The sequence below is a fragment of the Sceloporus undulatus genome, chromosome 6, assembly GCF_019175285.1.
Source record: "Sceloporus undulatus isolate JIND9_A2432 ecotype Alabama chromosome 6, SceUnd_v1.1, whole genome shotgun sequence".
In the NCBI taxonomy this organism is placed as follows: domain Eukaryota; kingdom Metazoa; phylum Chordata; class Lepidosauria; order Squamata; family Phrynosomatidae; genus Sceloporus; species Sceloporus undulatus.
The window spans coordinates 98,661,176-98,687,430 of record NC_056527.1 but is presented as its reverse complement, the minus strand read 5'-3'; the positions used below and the strand labels follow the sequence as shown (position 1 = coordinate 98,687,430).

The 26,255-nt window shown below is 44.8% G+C and overlaps 3 protein-coding genes across 5 annotated transcripts in view; 1 reads left to right on the top strand and 2 right to left on the bottom strand.

Moving 5' to 3' along the window:
* Positions 1-26,255, bottom strand: part of LOC121933510 (RNA binding protein fox-1 homolog 1-like) — a 576,905-nt gene that overhangs the window by 368,292 nt on the left and 182,358 nt on the right. The window lies entirely within an intron of this gene.
* On the top strand, positions 732-13,744 carry LOC121933501 (E3 SUMO-protein ligase ZBED1-like). Of its 3 annotated transcripts, XM_042473348.1 has the most exons (7): positions 732-822; positions 3,484-3,540; positions 3,818-3,884; positions 4,132-4,394; positions 7,695-7,759; positions 8,778-8,935; positions 10,124-13,744. In XM_042473348.1, exons 3-7 carry the CDS (start codon positions 3,836-3,838, stop codon positions 12,148-12,150), a joined length of 2,562 nt encoding a protein of 853 aa, XP_042329282.1. In that variant the 5' UTR covers positions 732-822; positions 3,484-3,540; positions 3,818-3,835; the 3' UTR covers positions 12,151-13,744. The 3 variants fall into 3 exon arrangements, with proteins under 3 accessions (XP_042329282.1, XP_042329280.1, XP_042329281.1); XM_042473346.1 differs by lacking the exon at positions 732-822 and having other exon boundaries at positions 2,937-3,540; XM_042473347.1 differs by lacking the exon at positions 732-822 and having other exon boundaries at positions 2,937-3,884.
* The window catches only part of CLEC11A (C-type lectin domain containing 11A), a 21,818-nt gene continuing 12,201 nt past the window's right edge, over positions 16,639-26,255 (bottom strand). Inside the window, exons 3-4 of the mRNA XM_042473352.1 lie at positions 21,927-22,118; positions 16,639-17,554 (exon numbers count right to left, since the gene is read on the bottom strand). Of these exons, the coding sequence (XP_042329286.1) occupies positions 17,154-17,554; positions 21,927-22,118 (593 nt within the window). The 3' untranslated portion in view covers positions 16,639-17,153. The remainder of the gene's footprint in view (positions 17,555-21,926; positions 22,119-26,255) is intronic.

Sequence of the window (26,255 nt, the reverse complement as noted above, 5' to 3'; positions counted from 1 at the left end):
ACGTCTGACAGACACTGACCATAGAACTGCCCTGGAGGAGCTACAAAGGCCTAGTAGAGTATTCTCTCTAGGAATCTCTTTCAGTGCAACATTTGGTTAAATTTGACCATAGAGTTGTGCTGGAGGACCTAGATATTCCTAGAGAGGACATATTAATAAAATCTGCAAATATCAAAACCACAAATATGGAGGGATGAGTGTATTATATAATATATTATTATTATTATTATTATTATTATTATTATTATTATTATTATTGTATAACATATAACTATATAATATTATATAATTGTAAGTTATATTATAATAAATTAATATAATAAATTATTGTTGTTCAGGGGAGCAGTTGTGTCATTTTGCCTTCAGAGTGTCACTCAGGGAGGTGAGCACTCCCCCTCAGCCAATTAACGGCGCCCCTTCTCACAGCTTTCCCGATTCTCCCTTCCTATTGGTCCATTCCTCTATGAGCCCGCCCCTCCCACTGAGCCAGATTGAGAACGCTGGATATGGGTTCCCACTCCCAACAACCAGACGCCAGTCTCTCACTCTCGCTTCCTCATTGGCTACCGCTGGAGGGAGGGGGGAAAGTCCCGCCTTTCTACAGTTTGGGAGAGGTGGGGGGGAACAGCCGACACCTGATTGGCTGAAGTTCACAGCCCGGCGAGGTTCTGATTGGATGGAACGTTGAGGAGGCGGCTCGTGATTGGCGGGGCGTCTGGAGAAGCTGTCAGGGGAAGGTGGCTGCAGGCTCAGTCGCTCAGATGGACCTGAGACGCGGCTGAGAGAGGGTCGGGTGGCGCTGGTGGCGGCTGCTTTCGTCCAGTGAGCTGCTGCTCCTCGCTCCTTCTTCCCTTTCTTCCCTCCTTCGTCCATCGAGGTCCCTCCGCTCGCCTTGGAGGAGCTGCCGCAGCGGCATCGATCCAGCTCCGCCCAAGCAGGGCGCATGAGAGAAGTGTTATTGATTATCGATTATCAATTATTGATTATCTTAAGCTCAGAATTTTAAACAGAAATCAGCAGGAAGACCCAAGGAGCTCGGCTGGAAAGGAAAACGTGTTTATTTTCAGCTGCAGCATTGTTATAGATTATCAATAATCTATAACAGAAGGAGGGAGAGGGGGAGGGTCTCTCGATTTATCGATTTTCCTTTCGTCTGCTTTGGGGGATTTTTTTTGGGGGGGAGGGAGAAAAAGGGGCCCTGGGCAGGGTGACAAGGCGTCCTCACTGCCAAATGTAGGACCTTCCCGGGTAATGGAGGACATGACCAGAGGAAAAGCTATAAAAATACTCCTAGAAATATTAAACCCATCCTTCTCAGTGGTTCTCCAAATGGAGGACATTTTATAAAAGATGTAGGACGTGCCCGGGGAAAGGAGGACGCCCGGACACCCTGTTGCCTAACATTCAGTTCGATGGCGCCTTAGTCATGCTCCAAAGGGAGTACTTTTTGGGGGGGAATTCCTCCTAGACAGAAGGGTGGAATGGAGGACGGGTCCAGGGAAAAAGGAGGACCTCTGGGTCATCCTGCCCTTGCTTAACATGTCGTGTTATTCGATGGGTTTCTTAGATCAAAAGCAGGACATTTTGGAATTCCTCCTGGGCAGGTAGTTGAAATGTAGGACATGTCCAGGAAATGGAGGACCTCTGGGTCACCCTGCCATATGCCTCCCTTGCCACTTACCAGCCTTCCAGTGTCAATTATCTCCTTCTTGTATATTCTGCCAAATCTGCTGCTCATGTTACTCAATGGGCTTCTTAGCCCTGCTCCAAATGGAGGGCGTTTTGGAATTCTTGCTGGACAGAAAGGTGAAATGTAGGACAGGTCTGGCAAAAGGAGGATGTCAGGTTACCCTGCCATTGCCTAATGTGTCGTGTTACTCAATGGGCTCCTTAGCTGTGCTACAAACGGAGGACCTTTTGGAATTCCTCCCGGCCAGGAGGCTGAAATGTAGGACAGGTCTGGGAAAAGGAGGACCCCTGGTCACCCTGGAAGTGGGGGGGGGTCTCAGATGTGGGATATCAAGAGCTGAAAGACACAAGTCTGTCACACTGGAGAAATCATCCGGTTTAAGTGCCATGGCTCAATGCTGTGGAATTCTGGGAATTGTAATTTGTTGTGGTCCCAGTGGGACTCCTGCCTTGTCCTGGCATCTCCAAAATGGGTCTCCCTTGGATGTGAGGCTAAGGATAGCAGATTAGGATGGAAGAGTTGATATTTTATTATTAGTCGGCCCTCTGTATCCACAGAGTCTTTATCTGCAGATTCAAGCATCCACGGTTTGAAATAATCGCTTCCACATTTGCAGGTTTGACTTTTGCAGATTTGATTCTTTGCCGCTTTTGATTAACATGTTCTCTCTAGGAAAGTCTAGGTCCACCAGTGCAGCTCTGCCAGAGGTTGACCGTAGAGTTGGACTGGAGGACTTGGAGATTCCTAGAGAGGGGTTTTCTTAGGTAGAATCATAGAATCGTAGAGTTGGAAGAGACCGCAAGGGCCATCCAGTCCAACCCCGTGCCATGCAGGAACTCTCAATCAAAGTATCCTCAACAGATGGCCATCCAGCCTCTGTTTAAAGTCCTCTAAGGAAGGAGACTCCACTACACTCCAAGGGAGTTTGTTCCACTGTCAAACAGCCCTTACTCTCAGGAAGTTCCTCCTAATGTTGAGGTGGAATCTCTTTTCCTGCAGCTTGCATCCATTGTTCCGGGTCCTGTTCTCTGGAGCAGCAGAAAACAAGCTTGCTCCCTCCTCAATATGACATCCCTTCAAGTATTTAAACAGTGCTATCATATCACCTCTTAACTTTCTTTTCTCCAGGCTAAACATCCCCAGCTCCCTAAGGCGTTCCTCATAGGACATGGTTTCCAGACCTTTCACCATTTTAGTCACCCTCCTTTGGACACGCTCCAGTTTCTCCACATCCTTTTTAAATTGTGGTGCCCAGAACTGGACACAATACTCCAGGTGGACCTGACCAGAGCAGAATAGAGTGGCACTATTACTTCCCTTGATCTAGACACTATACTTTTATTGATGCAGCAGCTTGATCTGTTCTTGTGCCCACTTGTTTGACTTCTTCGCTGTCTACGGTATCCTCAGCACTCTTCTCCAGCACCACATTTCAAATGAATTGATTTTCTTCCTATCTCCTTTCTTAACTGTCCAGCTCTCGCATCTATACATGGTAATAGGGAATACAATGGTTTGTACAATTCTAACTTTAGTGCTCAATTATATATCTTTACATTTTAGGATCTTTTCCAGTTCTTTCATAGCTGCCCTCGTCATTATTGACTAGAGGAGAGTATTCCATCTTGTCCTGTATCCCAGGTTGCAAACTCTTGGACCAGATCTTGTCAGAAGGAGGAATGTGGAGGGGAGGAGGAAAACTGTAACTAGTTGGAGAAGATAAGGGAATTGTAGTTAAAAATGAGTGGAAAGAGGAAGGTCAGAGTTTGACATGAATATCCTCTTTGATCCAGCAGGAGACTCTTTGCTTCAGAGTACTGTACTGTAGTTGGGTGAAGATATCATATGAGGTGGGTGAAGCTCTTTTTCTTTAAATGGGAGAGGCTGATTTGTTAAAGATGTGAGAGGAAGGAGAACTCCTGGTACCATATTGTGCCATTTTTTTCTGGAAAGCTACATAGAGCTGGGCAATGTTACTTATTGACTACAGAATCTAGAATCCCCTCAAAGATTGTGGGATCTGCAGTCCAAAAAAGTTTTTTTTTTTCAACTTGTGAAGATACAAAGTGGAAAGGGAAATGGGGAATCTACTCTTGTCTCAAATAATTCCTGTCTATTGCTTTGCAGGCTCCCCAGTCCTCCACCATGCAAGTAGCTGAGGATGCCTGTACCCATTTGGAAGATGAGTTGCTCTGTGAGTAACAGTACAATATTACTTCTGTCTCATCTCAATTATCAAAAGTCTCCTTTCCCTAGATGTAGCCATTCCATTTGCTAAGAAATGCCTGTGGACTGGCTACTAACCATCATTTTGGTTAGCACAGATATATAAAATACCTCTCACAGCTTGGTCCTCACAACAGCCCTGAGGAAGTGTTGGCTGATCTGTGAGGTTGCAGCCGGATCAGGTCTATAACCATTTCTCATTCCCCCCTCCTCAGTCTGTGAAGATTGCCGCTTTTATTTCCGGGATTCCTGCCCACAACATGGACCCCCTACTTTTGTGGCTGACTCCACTGTTCCAGAAAGCACTCCATCACGAGCACTGCTCTCTCTGCCTGAGGGACTTGTGGTCAAGGAGCGCCCTCAAGGAGGCTTTGGTGTCTGGAGCACTCTTCCAGCCTTGCCTCGTGGCTGCATCTTTGGGCCCTATGAAGGTGAAGTGGTCCGGGAACATGGCAACTGCACCCGTTATTCCTGGGCGGTAAGACATGCTACTCTCTGGCAATGTATAACTCCTCATGGTAGCTTCTGGTGGCCTCCAAGTGTCTTGGGCCAGTATCTTCTCGGTGCATTCCAGAAGTATAGCTATGCCAGAGTAGGAAGTGACAACAGGAGGGAAAAGACCATGGGTGAAAAGACTGTTAAGAAAGGCCTTGTAAGTTAGCTGCTTAGAGCCAGCAGATTTTGTCTGCCTTACCTCACCATCACTGCACTGCAAAAAACGCAGTTGCTAAAAATAATAATTGTAAGCCGCTCTGATAGCCTTTAGGGCTGAAGGGTGGAGTATAAATACCATAAATAAATAAATAATAGTGCACCAACAGGGTTCCAGACTTTGTCTATGGAAATTAGTGCATTGACTTTAAAGCACCTTACCCCGATGGGATAAAGGTGTGTTCAGTTTTCAAAACAGGTTTTATCGCATTCACCTGTGGCTGGGAAAATGCAACCCATATACAACCTGGATGCTAGCCAGGCTTATTCTGAGACGTTTCAAAAATGGGATCCGGGCTGTATACAGGTTGCTTTCGCTCAGTCACAGATGAATGCAATAACACCTGTTTTGGAAAATTAAATATGCCTTTATCCCATCAGAGATAAGGCACTTTAAAGCCAATCTACAACTCCCCTCGCTATGCTTGCAGGGGGTATTGTAGTCCATCCCACCTAAAAGGTACCAGTTCGTACAAGGCTCTTTTAATGTGTCTACTGTTCACAATAAAAGCTGTCCATAGCATCTAATTTTCCTACAGCATCCAATTTTTGTCCAGAGGCCCAGTTGACACATACAACTCTCAACACAGATATCACGGTATTTTAAAATGTTCCTTTGTTGGGCTACCAGTCTCAGAACTGTCCCCCCAGGCAACATGCCCATGCTGGCTGGCGGATTCTGAGAGCTGTAGTCCAAAAATGTATTTTTTTTTTCAAGGCTGTAGCTAAGTAATAAGAGAATCTTCATATTCAAAGTTCTGTGAGCAGAAAACCCAATTATATGCCAAGTTTAAGTATCTTTGGTGCAGTTGTATGTGCAGCAGGGAAAAGTGGCACACTTAGCACCATAGAACACTGGGTGCTGTGCATCCTGGAGATTCAGCCATGATACAAATAGAGTTGTGCAAAAAGTTTGCCGAGAGATCCAGTTCACACATTTAAGGAACCACATGCAGAAGTGGGAATCATGTAGTCTTCCAAATGGTGTTGGACTGAAACTCCTTTCAGTCTTAGCCGGAATTGCCAATGATGATACAGTCCAACAAAAATTGATAGCCACATGTTTCACGTACCTATATTACAACTTTAGTGCATGCACTATTTTCCATACTTTAAAATGTCCTTTCTGATACTGAGGCCTTCCAAAATAGATTAGATTACAACTCGCATAGAATGTTACTTGTGTGAGAAACTTTCAGCGAATACCAGGTGCTAGGCTATATTTCAGAGAAAGGAATTAGCAAAACCACTTTGCCTAAGAATAACTTGCCCAAGAAATTCTTATGAAATTCATGGGACCGTCATAACTCGACAGGCAACTTGAAGGCATGTATGTACATTATAGGGTTTTAAATCAAATTCATCGTAAGGCTGCAGGGTTGGAGATGTATGCTGTAAAATGATAGGTAGTTTGTCATACTTGTTTGAAGGAGATGAACCAAACAACAGATTGAGAATGCCAGTACCCTCATGAGTTGTGGGACTTGCTGTGTGCTGGGGTTCCCCTTCCATGCAGATGAAAATTAAAAAAAAGTTCATTGCCAAGGGGATCCATAGGTGGTGCATGTATAAAAAAATGCCCCTTCAGATTAACATGTAATAAATAAATTTATATATCAGTTTCTTTTTGCAACAAAGTGATGATCAAGAACACAAGTTGGTTGTTCATAAGAGTGCCCATGAAGAAGCTTGGCATATAAATGTATAAAGAAATATATGTCTGCGCACTGGGAGGATTGCTCCTTTCTCCAGCCTGATGGTCTTCAAGATGTGTTATACTATGGCTTTCATCATCACCTGCCTACTGGCTGGAAATAAAGGAAGTTGAAGTAGGGCATTGACAAATGAGCTGCCCATATACCATCAGTCTGTCACGTTGACAAATGAGCTGCCCATATATCATCGATCTGTCACGTTAGTCCATTGCTTTAAAAACAATAAAATCTTAGCGCAAGGGTGAAAAAGTGTGGTCCTCCAGATATTGTTAGATTCCAATTCCAATAGGTCATCCAATAATCTTTGTGGCTGGGCAAGGATTTTCACATGAGACTTTTCACTTTAAGGCTAGCATCTCAATATAGTCATGATCAGTGGCTTACTTGAGTACAGAAGATAGAAAAAAGCCCTCTGCACTAGCTTTGCCTAGCTCAGTGTAAAATTCCATAGCACTGAGCCATGGCAGTTAAAGTGGTTTCAAACTGCATTATTTCTGCAGTGCAAAGTGAGTCTTAGCCATGTGTTTCTCAGTAAAATTAACATACTGTATTGTTCACATTCTGAAATAACATGATGCACACATTTCTGTCTTTACAAAGGACCTAAGCCTCCAAATGCATGATTTTTGAGTTCTTGTTAGTCTATATGAAAGGAAAAAATTACCAGTCCTCAAATAGGAGACATCCTTTGTAATAAGGGATATATGCCAGCCCTTCCTGGCATTCAGATAATGGACATCCCTTATAACAAGGGACACCTGGCAATCTATACAGGTTAGTCATCCCAGTGAACCATTCCTGGAGTGCAGTAATTGGCTTCACCTCATGAGCCACAATTTCTGTTTGTGCCCTGCCCTTGAATCCGTCTTCCAGCTTACTCTCAATGGTGGACTGTGTGGGCTCCAGTGAAGGAAAAAAACTATGTCTTGCTGCAAGCCGAACATTTCTCCTCTCCTGCATTAAGGGATACAGAGTTTTCCAAATGCACTGTAGATGGCGCTTCTTTACCAGCTCTGTCTTTGTTTGCTCTGGCTGCCTACAGTCATCTGGAAAACTACTTTGAGGAGTAGAAGGAGGGGGATTACATACAAAGATAAGCCAAACATATCCTTCCAGTACCCAGCTGGTAACATAGACACAAGGTGTTTTCAACCCAATGGCTTTGCCTCACCTCTACCCTAGCTCAGTTCCATCTCTTGGGAGTGGCCATGGTGTTCAAAAACATCTTAGAGGAGGGTGGAAACAGAGCATGGAAAAGTTGCTTCTTTGAGCTTTTCCAAGCTCTGGATAGAAGTTGTTGGTAGGAGGAACTGTGAGGTTTTTCTCTTTTCTGATTGTTTCATTCTCTTCAGGTGCGAAAAAATGACTCCTATTTCTTTATTGATGCATCTGATGATTCCAGATCCAGCTGGATGAGGTGAGTATTTTGTCAAAAAGACACCTGACTAAAGCAGCAAGAGAATGTATAGACAGCTCTCGATTTGAGTATCAGCTGACAGGAAGCCCGCGTTGTCCCCAATGGCAGCGCATGCACGTGGCCGTGCCACCATTAAGTACAGACCCCATTGTCCCCAAAAGCAGCACGTGCAGACAGCCATGACACCATTAGGCATAACAGAACTTCACCTGAAGTCCCGTTATTCCTAATGGCAGCGTGGCCGTGTGCACATGTCACCACTGGGAACAACAGGGGCTATCCCTAATGGTGTTGTGGCCATATGCCTGTGCGCCATTAAAGTCCCATTGTCCCTAGTGGCAGCACGTCCTCATGCACATGCCACCATTGGGAACAACAGAACTTGAGCATCCACGGATTTTGGTGTGTGTGTGTGTGTGTCCAGAACAGATTGCCTGTGGATACTGAGGGCTACTGTACACTATTTGAACTTATTGTTTCAAATGTCACTTTGATTCTCCCAGAGATATCTTTAGGTTTAAAATAAAGCCCTACAGCAGGATGGGCAAGTGTGGGAGGCCACAGCTCTGTATTAACCCCCTAGGAGTCCTTGGAGAGTCACAGCCTCCCCCCCCCCCCCCACACACACACACACTGCATCCACTTCACAAAATATAAATTGCCACAAAATGCCTTTGGAGAGTATTTTTGCTATGTTTTTAGCCAATTTTTTTGGAATTTTAAAAAATGCTATGGAAAAAAAGGCATGGCAAAAAGATATGACACACCCTCTATAAGGCATTTTAAAGCAAAATAATTTGACCCCTGGAGGCCTCAAAAACTACCCTGGGGACTGCATGAGGCCTGCAGGTCACACTTTGTTCATCCTTGCCCAATTGAGAAGAACTTCACAGCTGCATGAGGACTGAGAACTCATCATTTCCCTGAGTTGTACACAGTTGTTATACCACTTGATACATTAACTACAAGTAAAACATGGTGCATGGCCCAAACCCCTGATTTACTTTTCTCCTTGTAGATACGTGGCATGTGCCTCCACCGAAGATGAGCAGAACCTGACTGTTTTCCAGTACCGAGGCTACATCTACTACAGGGTCTGCCAAACCATACCTGTTGACACAGAGCTGCTTGTGTGGATAGGAGAGGAGTATGCCCGCACCCTGGGATTACATTTGGGTAGGCAGAAGGGGAGGGAAAGGTTGTTTTATATATGCTATCAAGCCTTCTTGCCTTCCTCCACTCCCATCAGTCCTTCAGGTTTTCAACAGGATCACAGAAATCCATCTTATACCAGGTCAGAGTACTTATTTATTGTTTAGATAATTAGTTAAATCTGTAATCCACATGTCTTCCAGTGAGCTGATGACAGATAAAATTACTCCTCCTCGCTTTGTCCTTATAGCAATCTTGTGAGGTGGATCAGGCTGATTATTAGTCCAATGTTACCCAACAGATTTCAAGGCTGAAGAGGGGCAAGAGCTTTGAACCAACCCACAGTTGGCAGCTGCTCTCCAGCATCTTAGATGTGGGCTTTTCCCATCGCTACTACTTTTTACCAAAAATGCCAGGAATTAAAGCTGGGAAATATCAGCATGCACAACATATGCTGTGTTATTGTGTTGCCCCTCTCCAACCCAGCTATGGACAACAGCAGGGGGAGAAGTATCATAACTCTGTATTTAGGTCAAGGGATATGTCATAGGATCTGTTTTGCAATACATTCCATGTACTGTTAAAAACAAACTGAAACTCTTATTTTGCACTGTTTGTCTCCCAAGTGCTAACAGCAGCCATAAAACCAGAGCTTGATATGCGTTGTGTCTGAGAGCTCTGCCCCCCCCCAAAAATAACTTTTCCAAGTTACTTTTCCAGGCATACACAAACATACCCCACCAACATTGCTAGTGGCCCTGATAGCTGGGTTGCTCTGAAGGTTGTCTAAAAAAGTAAGGTTTCCGAGCTCTGCATGAAACATTACATCTTTGAAGGGATTGTGCATGAGTTTCTTTCTTCACAATATGAATAGAAATGTTAAGCCGGCCTGGCTTGGCTTGGCCATTTCTTAGCTCCAAAACCACCTGTTAATAGGCAAACAAGCCTCTGTGGGAGACCACTAGTTTATAGATCCCTATTGCATCAGTAACAAAAAACAAGAGTGAACTTTGGAATGGAAGCAAGATCAGCTCAGCCAGCTGCAAATTGATATGTAAGGAATTGTCTCATAGGAGAACAGACTGTCTGGCATAGTAGTCTCTGCTTTAGAGGGACCTTTGGTTGTTTTGACTTACAGCTTCCATCAGTATGAGCCTGCACAGCCGATATTTATGAGGCTTCTCATGTATGTGTTACCATCTCTCCTCCCAGGTGAGCACTTTAAATATGAGTTTGGTGAGAAGGAGTTGCTGATGAAACTTTTCCATGACCTCCTTCTGAAGACCCCATCCTCACCCCCTGCTCCTCATGCTCCTTCCTCACGGACCCAGTACTTGTGTGGGGATGCCACTGCCTCAGCACTCCTGCCCCTCCACAAGCCAGGCCTTCCACCACCAGAAGGAAGCACTTTCCCCCTGCTGGAAGGGACACAGAACCTTGTGGGGTTGGGAAGAGCCCAAAGCCGCTACTGGACTTTTTTTGGCTTCCAGGGGGATGCTTATGGCCGCATCCTGGACAAGAGCAAGATCATCTGCAAGCTGTGTGGGGTCCGGCTGAGTTACAGCGGCAACACCACCAACTTGCGCCAGCACCTCATTTACAAGCACCGTTGTGAATATAACCAGCTGGTGGGGACTCAGACCACTACCCTTGACAGAGGGGGGATGGGGATGGGTGAGTTTGGACCTTCCCGTCCTCCTGCACCTGGAAGGACCACACAGGCAGTGGCTGGATTCATTGTGTTGGACCTCATGCCCGTGGAGGTGGTAGAAGGAGAAGGGTTTGGACAGATGCTAGGAGTCCTGGATCCCAGCTACAAACCCCCGGATGCTGCCTCCTTGGCGCATACTGTGCTGAAGGACATGTACACTCATGTGAAGGGGAAAGTCTGGGAGCTGGTGCGGGCCCTACCCCAGTGTTCCCTCAGCTTGGACGTATGGTGCCACAGTAGCAGCCTCACCTACCTCACGCTCACAGTGCACTATGTGGACAACTGCTTTGAACCTCGCACATGTGTCCTCTCCAGCCGCCCCATCCCTGAGGAGCCCAGTGCTGAAAGCCTGGCTGAAGCCCTGGCTGAGGCAAGCAAGGAGTGGGGGCTGCGTGACAGCACCTCATACACAGTGGGGGGCCTCAGAGGAGCTGACACCCAGAAAGCTGCAGCAGCACTTGGCTGGACAGCTGTGCCTTGCATCGGTCAGGCCCTGCGAGCAGCAATGGAAGCTGTGCTGAGCCAGCCAGCAGTACAAAGGGCCTTGGAACGGCTCCACCGCTTGGCCTCCTGGGTGCTGGCTGGGGCAGGGCGATCTGAAAAACTGAGGACCCAGGAACCACTCCTTCAAGCTCACCTCAGCCGCTTCCTGCAGGATGGGGGCAAATGGCACAGTGTCTATGCAGTTCTGCAGGGCCTGCTGGAGCACAGTGAGACTCTGGCGGGACTTGGCCCAGATGAGGAGGCGACTTTGCATCCCCAGGACTGGGCTGCCCTTCAGGATACAGTCAAAGTCCTCAAACCAATGTCAGTTGCTACCTCAACGTTTACCAAAGAGCCTTTCTCCAGCCTGTCCCTTGTCAAGCCTGTGCTAACCAGCCTCCTTTACAAGCACCTGGTATCCAGCGAGTGGGATTCAACCCTGGCCCTGGATGCCAAAGCAGCAGCCCAGAAGGAGCTGAACCAACAGTTCTCTAATTCAGATGTCAACCAGGCCCTCAACCTCGTCTGTGCTTTGGATCCCCGCTTCCGTGGCCTTGACTTCCTGAGCCATGTTGACAGGGTGGAAACCCTGCACTTGCTCAAGACAGAAGCATCACGCTTGGCTGAGACATCCTCAGCTTTGACCTCTGCCCTGCCCGATACAACCTCTTCCTCCCCTCCTGCAAAGCTGCCAAAACAAGATACCGGCATTGAGTTCCTACTGGGAGACCTGTGCAGCGTGCACAGTGCCTCGGGCGTCAGTTCTGCGCATCAGCAGGCAGAACAAGAGACAGCCAGCTTCCAAACCAGCAAGGCCTCTGCCCTTGGCCAGGAACCTTTGCAGTGGTGGAAAATGCACCACACGCAGTACCCAGTACTGGCTCAGGCAGCCCGCAAGCTGCTTGGTGTTCCTGCCACCTCAGTCCCTGCTGGCTGGCTCTTCAGCAATGCTGGTGACACCATCTGTTCAAAGCGACGAGCCCTGACACCGGAACATGTGGACATGTTGGTCTTCCTCCATGGCAACCGAGCCATGCTGTATTAGGACTTGCCAAAGAGAATGGGTCAGGTGTGCAAGGCCTTTGGGCATCTGCCAAGGGAATCTTAGCCACTTCCCCCACCCTAACGCACACACAAGAAGAGAATGTACCTTCTGACAAATATACAGAGCTTAGGGGAGTGGGGGGGGGGAACTACAAGAAGAAGTCCTGCAGCCAGCATGATCAGCAGATTCTGGGAATTATCGTGCAAAAATGTAACTTTTCAAATTATTGACTCTGAGGGAGAGGTGTGCTCTGTGTTTTGGGTAGAGTCTCACCCTCCAAGGGGTGAGGATAAGAGCCATTTCCTTAAGCCAAAATAGCCTGGACAGAAAAGATGATGCTTCATCAGTTAGTAGTCATTTTGGAAAAGAGGAATGGTCCATTTTCCACACAGAGGGGGAGGCTAAGGAGCTTGTGAATGGGGTGGGTGGCTTGAAGTGCAGGAATATTCCATGTGTGCAGGAGGATGGGTATGGGTATGAAAGAGAGGGTTATTATATGCATAGAGTGTGTGTGTTACAGTCATCCTTTGCTTCTCCAGTTTAAAAGTGTTGGTACATTGCAAAGGACAGGAATGGTTCTTGAAAGGGAAGGAAGAAGAGAGCATTTGAGGACAGGAATGGTCCATGGACCAGGTTGGGGAGGGCATGGAGGAATATTCTATGGCTGGAATATTCCATGTGTGTGAGTGGATAGGTGGAGCTCTGACTACATGGGAAGGGTGGGAGCCTGGAGACAGACAGAAAACTATATAGGAATTGAAGCAGCAGCAAAAGAGGGGCGGGAGAACCACTGAAGGCAGAGCTAGCTCATCTACAAGGGAGGAAAAAACAGCATGGAATATTCAAAGTGATCTGGATTATAATTAGTCAATGCATTACAGATTGGAGAGATGGGGGACAGTCATGGTAGATATTAATATCCCTCATCCCCCCCCTCCTAAAAAATTATCATAGATAAGTGTTATCTTTGGTTAAGAAGAAGGGTACTGATTGTTCAACATTGCAAGTACCTTTTGGGAAGGGATTTAGGCAGAAGACACAGAGATCATACCTTTCTTTTCCTTTTGGAGTAGGGGCTGGTGTGGGAGAAAATAGCAGCCCCTTCCCCACAGCTTCTCCCTATCAATGCTGTGAATATCTTTCTTCTTTTCTCTTCCCCTACCCTGCCCAAAAAGCATCCAAGAAACCATTCAGATGAAAGAAACTGTGACATCAGGAACCATTGCTCCTGTTGGGAATCTCAGGCTATCCTTATTCCAACCTTCTGGGGCAGTAAAGTGACAGTAAGCCAAAGAAAGTATTAGCCATTTCTTTACTGCTTGTTCTCTGTATTCCTTTCCCCAGAGTTTCCCTTCCTTTTTCCACCCTCTTTTTGCATGCCACTGAAAAATTAAAACCTATCAAGCAAAAGACGAAGGAACAGAGCTGTTCCCAATATTATCATCTACATCTTGGGGGGGGGTGTTTCCCAGGAATCTTTGACCCCATCATTCCAAGCTGGAGCAGGTTTTGTTTGGGATTTGTTTTGGTTTAAAAAAAAACAACCCAAAACCAGTGCTTCAACAAATAAATAAAAGATGCTTTGTTTTAGAAACATGCTTCTGCTTTTAATTATATGGGGGATGGCAGGGTACTGGGGCAGCTGTGTAAGGATTTATCCACCAGTAAATAACAAGATTAATACCTTAGGACAGGCCTGGGAGGGAGAATAGATCTACTCTGTAGATCTGTTTTGGAGTATGCAGTAGGTCAACAAGGGTTTCTGACTCTCAGTTGTTTAACAATGGCAGCAATAAAATGCCTTTTCCTACCTAAAGGAGGCAGTGGAAATGGGCTTGGCTTAGCCTGGAGAGAACTTGTGTAAAAGGATTGTGAGTTCACAGTTCATTTTTAGTATTGAAAACAAACCTGTAGGGTCTGTAATTCAAAATGTGGACCTTTTGCGCCTGGCTGAGAGTGATAGACCTTGAGTAAAAAATAAATTGGATTCAACCAGTCTGAAAAGCCAAGTCCTGCCTGAGGAAACCACACAGCATAACTGAGAAACAGGTGTGCTCATGAGTCAGGAATGCCACTATACTCCGTCTGTGTGTATTGTGTGCCTTGAGTCTTTTCCGACGTATCTCACCCTAAGGCAATCCTATCATGGGGTTTGCTTAGCAAGATTTGTTCAGAGGAGGTTTGTCATTGCCTTCCCTGAGGCCGAGAGCATGTGACTTGCCCAAGATCACCCAGTGGGTATATATGGCATAGCAGGAATTGTAAACTCCAGAGTTGTAATCCAATGCTCACACCACTACACTATGTTGACTCTATACTGCAGTGTAGTATATAGGGGTGTGTAGTAGTATACACCACTATATTGCCCTATCTGTATTGCCCGCTGAGTCCCTAGATGTGGTCCAAACTTAGTTACCCCTCATCATTTTCATGCTTCCCTGCTTTGATCTTACAGGGTGCTTCTCACAATCCATGCGCTTTGGATCCAGGTGAGAAAAGTCCACAGACATGATAAATTACACGTCAAGGTTCTTGCTTAACTTTATTTGGCAATGTGAGAAGGAAGACCAACCTGCTCTGTGCTGGCCAGCAACACAAGAGGGTTTGCACTGTAGCTAGAAATCCTAAAGTGGAGTGGCCAAGCAACAATCTCACACCTACTATTGGACTGTAAAGACTGTCGTAGCAAGTATGGCCAATTGTGAGGGATGATGGGAGCTGCAGTCTAAAAACATCTAGAAAGGCACAGGTTTTCCATCCTTATATTGCACTCAGTCAGCCTTGCTCCTGAAGGAATAATAAGAGGATAATCATTTGGAAGAATGTACAACATTTGTTGCTCTAAATACCTGCATGTTTATTTATATAAGCAAGGAGGGAGAGGTGTTTTTTTTTTAAAGCCATGTACTTTTGGTAGGGAGGGGAGATGTCCATCATTTTTTCTCATGGTAGGATTTTGGGAGGGGGAGCCTAAAATAAAAAGCATCCTATAATTAAATCATATGCTTTTCTTCATGTGAAAGAAGTGATGTGAGAGATCTATGCTGCGCTCTCATAAATGTTTCTGCTTACTCCAAAACAACTGTGATGCACTTAAATTTTTCTTCAGCATGACTAATTGTTGTTTTAAGTCAAAGCTTTGAAAAATCACTTTTTGGACTATGACTCCCAGATATCTCCTAAGGTATTTTGGGATTTGTTGTCCAAAAGTGACTTTTCCATGCTCTGACTTCAGCGGAAGCAGTTTAGTGTTAAGAATTAAGCACCTGCACACACTCAAGTGCAATTCTAAGACACCACATGGCTGCTTTAAGGTGTATGATATACTCAATGCCAGGTTTCCCACATCATGCCCATTCAAAAATCTTACTTAGGGCTAAACTAGATGTTTGTGTCAATTGGTTTGGGATTGCAAATCTGTTTTTCTTTAACAAACAGCTATGGGGATCAGGGAAAGAAGACCAGAACTATGGCATGTGGGGGAAGGTTTTGACCCTTTGATACATGCACAGTCCTGGCCAGAATGGGGGGCCTGCTTGCTGTCCCCATTAGTGAAAAGCTTTCATTATGATTAGCAGGTGGGAACATGGATTAAAACTATCCCACCACATCACAGCTCCAGTCTGCTTAATCCCAGCCCTATTCAATGCTAGTTACTGAAAAACGGAGGCATGCGAGTCCAGTTTTGCCCTTGTTTTGGAAAGGGTGATTGTGTTTTCTCCATGGCAAAATATTCCCCTACATGGACCTGGGCCTCTTCCTACAACCCAATATGAAATTGTCTGTAGGGTCCTCACACCTTCAGAAAACAAAGGGTTTTGGAGCTTTGAAACACACTAAATTTCTTTGGGCAATTTGGTCCCCAATAGATCCTATTAAACCATGTGACTACTATGATCATCATCATTCTTTACCTGCTGCAGTGAAGATGCAGTATCTTCTTGCTGGAAGAGGTTTTGATCAGAGCTTGAAAAGCCACTTTGATGGACTACAAGTCCCAGAATCTACCAGGATAACCAATGGCCATACTGATTGGAAGTTTCTGGGACTTGTATTTCAAAAACAACTTTTCCATAGTCTGCTAAATACAGTTTAACCTTATGGCCAGAAGAGTTACTAAATAAGGAGGATGGAGAAGACAGGGATGGGGTAATGAATAACCTTCCAGATAGACTGAAATACAACTCCCATCATGCCTCACTATTGGCTAGACTGGCTAAGTCTGGAGCTGAAGGCCCCCAGCATCTGGAGACCCACAGATCCTTTATCCGTGAACTAAGGACTTTATCACATGGGGAAAATCAGGGCTGTATATAGTGATTATCCCATGAAAATCACTCAATCATGATTAAGATTTTCACACACATTGCGATTAAAGAGCCATTATCCCAGGAATAAACAGGCAATGAACAACAACAAAGCTTTCACGGGATTTACCCGTGATTGATTTGTTGCTGTTTATTGCCTGTTTATTCCTGGGATAAAAGCTCTTTAACCACAATGTCGTGTGAAAAACTTATCGTGATTGCACGCATGATTGACATGGGATAATCACTGTTTAAAGCCCCGATTTTCCCTGTATGATAAAGTCCTTAAGACAATAATACAGGGCCAATAGCAGCTGCATGTATATATAATATTGTGTAGAGGTGTCTTTTGATAGCGCACCAAAGGGAATGTACAGCCTTCCAGGTTTAGCTGGACTGCAACTCCCACAATCTTTGCCCATCACTGGCCATATAATATTGGGCAGGTGGGAAATGGAGTCCAATAACATCAGGAGGGCCACATGTTCCTCTCCACTAGGACAGAATGTTGTGTGGAGGAAGAGGAAATGGACACACTTACATGCATGCGAAAGATGGGCAAAGCTACTGCCTTCCAGAGGTTGTAACCTGTCATTGCATGCATGGGCTACTGATCACTGAACTGGTAATGGCAGAGTGTGCATTCGATGATGCACCCGAGGGACTGAGCATGACAAAGAGCAGCTTCTTCCCTCCCTAGAGGCGATATTCACAGATGTAATACATGCGCCGCTCGCAGTCATTGTCCCACCATTTCCCGTCATCTGAACTAAGGGAGACACAGTTCTCACGGGTGCCACCATTGGGCTGGGTCACCAAGTGGTCACGGTACCAGTCAAAGACCGAGACACGTTGTCCATTCTCAAAGAGCCACAGGCCTTCAGAACGCCGATCGTGGATGCCCACCCAGGCTGGCCAGTTGTAGGGCTGGAAGGCATCGTGAAGGTATCGGCGGAGGACAGCTAGCTCAGTGGCATCAGCGGGCATTGCCAGGTGACCTCCTCTGACCTCACATAGTTTTTGAGCCGCGTCGTAGACCTCAAAGTGCTTGAAGATCAGGAAGCATTTGGCCTGAGTGCGCCGGCCCCGCAAGCAACCTGGGAAGGCATAGAGATGATGAGGATGAAGTTTATGATACATTTGGTTAATTGTAGCCACCCACGTGCCTGAGGCTTTGCAGAGACAACAGGCTACTTTGTGAAGTACAAGTGGCCACTGGCGATGCTGGCTGATAAGATTCTGGGACTTGTCATCCAGAAATAACTTTTCCAAGTTCCATGCTCAATAGAATTTATTTTTGTGATCAGAGAGTACAGTAGCTACTGAATAAGTGACACACTTTAACTAAGACAAAAGATTGGGAACATGCAACCCTGTCAATGTTACTGAACTACAGCTCCCATCAAGCCTCACTGTTGGCTATACTGGCTGAGACTGATGAAAGTTGTAGTTCCTCCAATTGCTGGAGGCCCACAAAGTCTGTACCTCAAAAAACTGGACTGCATGAGCCTCTGTTTGTGCAGCCCCAAATTCTTAAAAAAAAACAACAACTTTCAATCAAATGTTCACATCAACATTAGGGTGATTTTTCACCTTAAAATGATCCAAAATGGCACCACAAATGCAAAAGTCCATTCCAATCACAACACAATTGCTTTCAGCCAAATACCCAAGAATAAGGCCAACATGATACCCCTTCCAGACGTGCTCTTCTCTAATACAGGCTGCAAAAATTGGCTCCTGCCTGCTGCACAGTTGTCTACCTGAATGGTCCTCAACCTATGCCCTCTAGATGTGCTGGACTACAGTTCCAAACATTCCCAAGCACCATGGGCTATGCTGAGTAGGGATTATTTGGAAGCCATCGTCCCCAGTGCCTGGATGGTGCTAAGCTGGGGTGTGATGTTATTGCTCATGGCAATTACTTGGCAGAGTAGGTTCACTTCCCATTGTTTTCAGGCTGGAAAAATAATCCTACCTGGACTCTGGAAGACCTATTAGCAGTTCGTGTCAGCAATACTGAGCTAGACAGACCTCTATGAGTCAACTTCCCACATTTCTCTGGCTGCAAAACCTCTTCACCTCCATTCTCTTACTGCAACACAAGCTCAGGTTATGACTTCAAATATCCCTTGATCTTTTAGTTCCTTCTGCCCTGAACACTGTATGAAATCTGAAGTCCTTCCGAAATGACCCCTCCATCACCGCTTCTCTGGCATAAAGGCTCACAGCTCCGAGCTTTCCCTAAAGGAAGGATTCTGCAGCTTTCCAGGAACCTGAGGTGCTCAATTGAGCTCTCAGCATGACCTCCCATTTCCTTAACAGCTTCTTCCTTTGCAAGCTGAGAAGCAAAAACAGATGCGATGAGGGAGATGGAATTGATGTTCGTGATATATATTTATAGTAGCCAGCATGGATTTCTTCCACTGCCATTTTCCCAGCCTAGCCAGATTTCCCCATTCAGGCACCCACTAGATGCACTGGACTACAAAACCCATCATCCATACAAATATATAAATATGGCACACACACACACACACACACACACAAGCTTCTGTTAGACCAGCAGAACCTTTTTTTTAATGTTATGATGAGTCAGCCTTCACCCCGGCTGAGGTTAACAGAACCAATAGAAGAATTCAGAATTTAGAAACTTGACTTGTGGTTGGGAGGGATTGGACCACAACTCCCATGCTGGCAGGCGGATTTTGGGAATGTTAGTTCCTCAAAAAGTAATTTCTTCAAGCTCTGTGGGTTTAGACCAGGAAAATGGGCATGCAGAGAAAGGGTTAAGAATGGGAACACTGTACCAGAACTATTGCCTCAGAATGAAAACATCATACTCCTCCAGCTGCTTGAAAGATTTGTTATGTTTATATTTTTAGATTAAAGAGAACACATATCTGCCAGGCCACATCTGCTTTGTCCCTGTGCCCACAGAAGCCCTTTTAACTCCTTCCTTTCAAATGGAAAAAAAGAAGTGATGCCTTTTCAGAGCCCTTCTAAGAGGCACTTCTGCCAGTCATTCCACAATATAGAAGTTTATCACACGGGGCTTTTTGCAGCTCAGATCTGAGGTGACTCCTGGTTCAGCTATGTGAATTCACTTTATAACGTGAATGTTTTATCACACCTGGTTGCCCTTCCGTTGACCTTCCGAATCGGGGGGGAATCGAATCCAAGGCAAGTCACATGATGCGGATTCACGCAAAGTGGAGTGAGTGCAAATTGTATTACCACACCGGTGTATACCATGCGGATTCAACTATTCGAACTGGGACCCTTGCGCATGCTCAGTAGGGCTGTGAATGCTGTCCTCCTTCCCTTCCCCCTTCTTAGCTGTCATCCTTCAAGGAGCAGTCAGGGGATGATGGGAAAGGTTGCAGGGGGTCACTGGAGCCAGGACCAGGCTGAAGGAGCAGTCAGGGGATGAAGGAGCAGGACGCAGGGGGCCAAAGGGGGCGATGTCAGAGTGATCTTCCACACCAGACCAATTTGAAGTGAAATCAAAGTGACCTTGAAAGAGAATTCTGTGAATTCACTTTTTTCTGATTTCACCAAAATGAGGGGTCACTTTGGAATCACTGCAGAAGGAGCGCCCATAGAAAGGAATCTCGTCTGATAACACATTCACGTTATAACATGAATTCGCATCGTTGGACCCGCAGTCACCCGGATCTGAGCTGCAAAAGCTCCAAAAAGCAGATTTGGAAATGGGGCGAGAAGCTGCAAGTTACTTACCTCTGCCCTAGGGAAGAGCAGGGAAGACTTCAGCCCCATAGGGCTTTCTTTAATTTTGTTTCACCAGAACCATGACTGCACCAGTCATAGCTAGATACAATATAGGGACGATGTCAGGGCTGTACAAACTGTCTTTAAGAGTCAGCTTGCAACCGCCTCTTTCTTTGCCAGATCAGGGCTGTGGCAACCTCATGCCACGGCCCCAATCTGGCCTTTTCACAGCACAAAAAGAAGCTGCAAAAAGTGGTTCTACACTGTGGAAAGGGTGCCATAGCTGCTGATGCCATGACTTTTCTGCATTCCTTTGGCGCTGTATCATTAGAACGCAGCACCTGAGGAGCGCCATGTTGCTGCCTGCCATGTGGTGAGCTGCCCAGCATCACACTGGCATGGGGGTGGAGTCAGGGTGTGTTTTGTGTGGACTCCATCCCCCCATTCCATCCCCATGCTGGCCTTTGATGCTGGACTGTACAACCCCTCAGACAGTAGACCTAACGTGTATCTAAGAAACAGGATGCTTCTAAGGCAGGAAGGGGGATGTGTGGTCCCACAATGTCAATCAATTGCAACCTCTATAATCTCTCACTGTGGGTTGTGCTGGTTACTAGGCTGCTGGGGGTTTCAGCCAAGCAACATATGGAGGGCCACATGTTCCCCATTTCTGTTGGAGCAGATCTCAAAAGCATTATAGACAATTTGATGCCCTAAATTCAAGGTCATCTGTTCCTCAATTTAAATTTTGAATCCTGAGAATGAATGCTGAACAGCTTCTCTCACCAACCTCACAGAACCTTATACCCTGTTGTATCAATTTCCTCTATCTGCAAATAAAGTGAATTCTATCCAAATTATCTTCCCAAGCCTCTGTCCATCTGTCTTTCCTGCTTTTGAGCAAGCAACTCCATCTTAACCAACTCTTCTGCTTTAGCTTTCAGTCTAATAAATAGCTAAAGAGTGAATTTGCATAGGCACTGCTGTTTCTTTTCTGTTCTTCTTACATGAATAGTGTTTATGAAAAACAAACACTTTCATTGGCAACAACTGAAAAGACATCTTGAAAAGTCTGCATCTGCAGAAGTCATTGCAACTGAAGTCCATGAACTACTGTGGGGTGCAGTTTGTCTTATTTGTAGCTACTGTGGTTAAGATCACTTCTCCTATTTTAGACATTTGAAAAAACAAAAAGAGGGAAAAAAAGACAACTGTCTTCCATTTTGGTGAAACTTCCCAAGATGGTTACTTGGAGACAATTTTGATTCATCGTGGGTGATCAGGAAAGTTGTTACTTAGCAAAGCTGGGGATGGGGGGAGCAATTTTTAGACTCCAACTCCCTGAATCCCTGCAGCCATGTTGCCTGAGGGATTCTGGAAGCTGTAGTCCCAAAACATAACTTTTCCACACACTGATTTTTTACAAGCATGATTCACAGGACTGATACTAGGGGCTGGCATCATCAGACACTTGCAGAGTCCAGCAGGCCCTCCACTCCTAACTTCCAGAGCCTTCTGACTCTACTTTCCCACCTTTTTCTGTTCCTGTTCCTTCTTTCTGACAGCACCCATAGAACTGTCATCTTTGAGTAGCCCCTCAGATGCAGCTGAAGCTGGAGGAGCCAGTCAGCACAGCCTTTCTCCTGTATCTCCATCCTTCCAAACAGGAGTTATGTTACCTATCCCTCTCCTCCTTTCTGCAGGAAAATCTAGAGCAATCCTATTCTTCTTTCTCACCATCAATGCGTCCAAGTTCTTTCTGGTTGCGTGTGGCGACTTCCTTCAAGGCTGCAAGAGACTCGTGGGCCTCAGCCAGGCCCCCTTTCAGGTCAGCCAAGCCCTGGGAGAACTGTGAGACTCGCATGTCCATGTGGTAGAACTGTACATTGAGGCGGTGGACAGCTGCATCCAGGCTATTCAGACGTGAGACTGAGGGAAGGAGAAAGATGACAAGGTGTCAACTGTGAAGAAGAGAGTAATGCTCCTTTGAGTCCTAGCTAGGAGACTCAAACAGAAGCAATGTATAAGCAGACCCTACAAAACAGACTGTACCAAACTGTGGCCCTCCAGATGTTTTGAGACATCAATTCCCAATGTCACTCACCAGGATCTATAAAACTGGCCCTCCAGATATCATGGGACTAAAACTCCCCAAAGCACTCAATAGTGGCTGTGCTAGCTAGTGATGATGGGAGTGGCAGTCTGGCAACACCTAAAGGGCCGTTGCTGACTCCCTGCTATATAGGCTGAATCACATTATATTTGAGAGAGGGACAGAGATATAGCTATGATGTGTATACATAAACATATGTGCACTTTCATTAGGGATGTAAATCTTCACTAATTTAATTCTCACAGGCAAGAATGAATAATTTCAAAAGTTTTCTCCCTGATGATTATAAGATGTTTTGGTGCATTTTTCAGAGCTTTTTTTTTTCTTTTTTGTTGTTTGCACACACACAAAATTCTTGCTTTCTGAGCAAAAAGCAACATTTGTGCAAACAACCAGTTCTGTTTGCTGCACATCATCACCTCCAGACTTCTGGAGGACAAAGAGATGACAAATAAATGGGGTAGCCTTCCTAACCCAGGCCCCACTGGATTTGTTGGAACTACAATGCCCATTTTTCCTCTGGTTAGTTGAAAATAATATCCACTGCAATATGACACATCTGGAGAGCTCTGGATTTGTCAGAGCCGGGCATAGAGTCTGCTGCTACAGAAACAATCTGAGAAAGAGCACCATCCTGTTGAAACTCAGCCTGCTTTTACCACCTGCATTAGGCTCCTTTAAAAGAAAATTAGTTCCTGCTAAGGATAAGGACACAGTGTTCTCCCTCCATGTAAATAGTGAATTATCACATCACAAGGCAAATGTTCTTGCTGCGGTCAGTTATAAATACCAGTAACCAGCCCAGCTCAGGAGCAGAATGACCAGGGTGGTGAAGAAGGATTCCTTTGGCTGGGTTAACAGTAATAATCTGGAAAATATGCCAGACTCTTCAGGATTTTGTCTCTCTCTTAGCCTCCATATAAGTCTCTCTGTGTAAGAGATGGATAAGACCGAGTGGCCTGTGGCTGCTTCAGATCTTGTGGAGAAATCTAGGTGGTCCTGGCCTATGGAGCGGTGGTGGCTTAGAATGGGCACTCTGACCTTGTGGGATGGAAATCAGAAGGGTGTATACAAGCAATACTACTAACAGGAAAGAGCTGAGGTTGGATATGAGAGATACGATGTTCAGCACATATTTGCATTTAAGATGCAGTTTTTGTAAAATGCAAATTGCATCAACTTTGCAATCAGTGGGGGGAGGGCTTGCTACAACTTACAGAATCAGAGCAGGGATGGAAAAGATGCCTAATCCTTTCCATCCTTCTTGTGATCTGATGAAATTTCTCCTCTGAAATTCCTAAATTGGCCTGGCCCAGACATCTTCCTAGTCTGGGCAGAGTTGCCTCATTCCAATATTCCAGGTCTGCCTTTGTGCCCCCCTCAATTTCCCCATCTGTTGTAGTGGAAATCAAAATTGATCTTGCAAACATAAAGTATGTCTGTCCCTGGCATAGTAGAAGCACATTTCAGGAGCATAATGACAGGTTTATAATAAGACATATTAATTAGATATTCCCTTGTATAGCTGCTCTCTGGCCATCCTGACTGACATTCCTGCAGGTTTGTTTAACAAGAAATCCAAGGCTGCTTCTTCCATGCTTTCTCTACATCAGGCTAATTAAGCCACAAAAGTAGTGTCTGCAGATGGGTCCACATTGTTCCTCATGCTTTATTGCTAAATAGAGCATTGCTTGGAAGGTTACTTTTGAACAAGTAATTAGTCATCATTATAGTTCTGAGCATGTAAAAACCCCTCTCCAAAGCAGTTCATTACCACCAGGATATTCCAGGGTTGTTGTTTTTTAAAGTAATCATTCACTTTCCTGTTTCTCCAAAGTAACAAAACTAGTTACACACTCTCATCTCTGTGTGTGTGTGTGTGAGCGTGCGCATGTGAGCGAATTCTATCAGCTACCCACTGGTAATACAAAGTACACTCTCTTCCGAACTACATTTTAGGGAACCAAGGCAAGATATTTAATAGTGATTTGAACTCAGCTTGTTTTCTTAAACCATTGGTGGGCAACCTGTAGCTTTCCAGATGCAGCTGGCACTTCAGCTTCCATCAACACAAAACAACATAGCCAATGGCACTGAGAACCAAGGAAGACTTTCTTCTTCCATCATCTTTATTAATATTTTATATATTAAAAGCAACTTTCAATAAACAACAATTCACACCATATACAAAAAAGGGAAAGGGAGGGGGGCCTACTAACACAAATACAAGTCTAAGATAAACCACACGTATAACTATAAAAAGCAATTTCCCACTTCTTATCTGTTTACTTATATATAATTTTAGCAAGAGAGCCAGCATGGCAGAGTGATTTGAGTGTTGGACTATGACTCTGGAGACCAGGGTTCGATTACTAGCTGAGCCATGAAACCCACTGGGTGACCTTAAGCAAGTCACATTCTCTCGGCCTCAGGGAAAGGCAATGGCAAACCTACTCTGAACAAATCTTGCCAAGGAAACCCTATGATAGCTTTGTCTTAGGTTGCCATAAGTTGGAAACAACTTGAAGGCAGACAAAACACACAATGGGCCCTTGGTATCTGCCAGATCTCCCATGGATACCAACATTTGTTGATGCTCAAGTCCCATTAAATACATTGGCATAGTAAATTGGTGTCCCTTATATAAAATAGCAAAATCAAAGTTTGCTTTTGGAGCATGTGTGTATATGTGTGTGTACACACACACACACACACATATTTTCAAGGAGTGAATGGTTAAATCTGTGGATAAAGAATCAGTGGATGCAAAGGGCTGACTGTATTTCCATTTACCTTAATGGTAAGACGTATTATATACCCAGCTTGTGTCCTCATTGCTCCTTTCTCTGTTAAGACCAGTAACATTAGTTTTCGTTCTTTTGAAAATGTATCTATTGATTTTTCTCTTAATAACACTGTTAACTTATCCATTTCAGATCATTCCAAAGTCTTCAAAATCCAATAATCTGTTGAAGGTGTTTCCATACTTTTCAACTTTTGCGCATAGGCTAATCTGGCAGCTGTCATCAGGTATAATAGTTTTTAATATGGCTTCAGTGTTCTATCCTCTCCAATCAATCCCAATAAGTAAAATTCTGGCTTTAATACTATTTTAATACTAAGTGTACCATGAATCTGTTTCCAATATTTTTTTTTGCTTCCTGACATCTACGATTCTATGATTCTATGATTTCCACCATAAATAATATGTTCCTATCCGTGATGTACATTTCCAACATAAATAATCTACTTCTTTATACATTTTTTATAATATTTCCAGCATCAGACCAACCAAGAAAGCTCTTGCCTCTGCCATCACATCATGTTAGCTAATTTGGAGAGAAGAATACTAGCCTGTTTCACCAGGTGGTTGTAATAAGTGAGATAAGGTTTCCAAAGTACTTTCAACACTCTTATGGTAAACATGTGAGCTATTATTCTTGTTCAGATGCCAATGTTTCCAAAAAACCTTTATATGTTACCTGATGGCTGAACAAAACTGCTTATTACATACATATTCAACTTCAATCAAGGATTTTTGAATAGCAAATAAAAACTAAGGATTTTAAAATTATCTAAAGAGGCAGTAACTGATTCTGAAATAGGAAGAATCATTCAAAATTCATTTTCTTTGTTCATTGCTCTCCTATGATGGCTTTCATTTCAACCACTAAAATGCCTATATTCCATTTTGCTACTGATACAATTCACCAACAATGCATTTATGTGTGCATGTGGTTTCTCCCCTACTGTTCACTTCATGCTGAGCAAAAATGTTGTGTTCCCAGGGATGAGACATTTCTAGGAACTGGTACCAGATTTCCCTGTACCTCTGTCTAGGTAGTTGTGTTTTCTTTTCCAGGACTGAGCTGTCGCTGAATCCTTTTTAAGAATGCTGGCCAAACTAAGCATAACACCCAGTTATGCTAACTTTTTATCCTGCCCAGTATTCA

Coding starts and splice junctions, on each gene's coding strand:
- LOC121933501 (XM_042473348.1), top strand. CDS start 3,836: ATGCAAGTAGCTGAGGATGCCTGTACCCATTTGGAAGATGAGTTGCTC. Junction 7,760..8,777: donor TCCAGATCCAGCTGGATGAG/GTGAGTATTTTG, acceptor TTCTCCTTGTAG/ATACGTGGCATGTGCCTCCA. Junction 8,936..10,123: donor CACCCTGGGATTACATTTGG/GTAGGCAGAAGG, acceptor CTCTCCTCCCAG/GTGAGCACTTTAAATATGAG.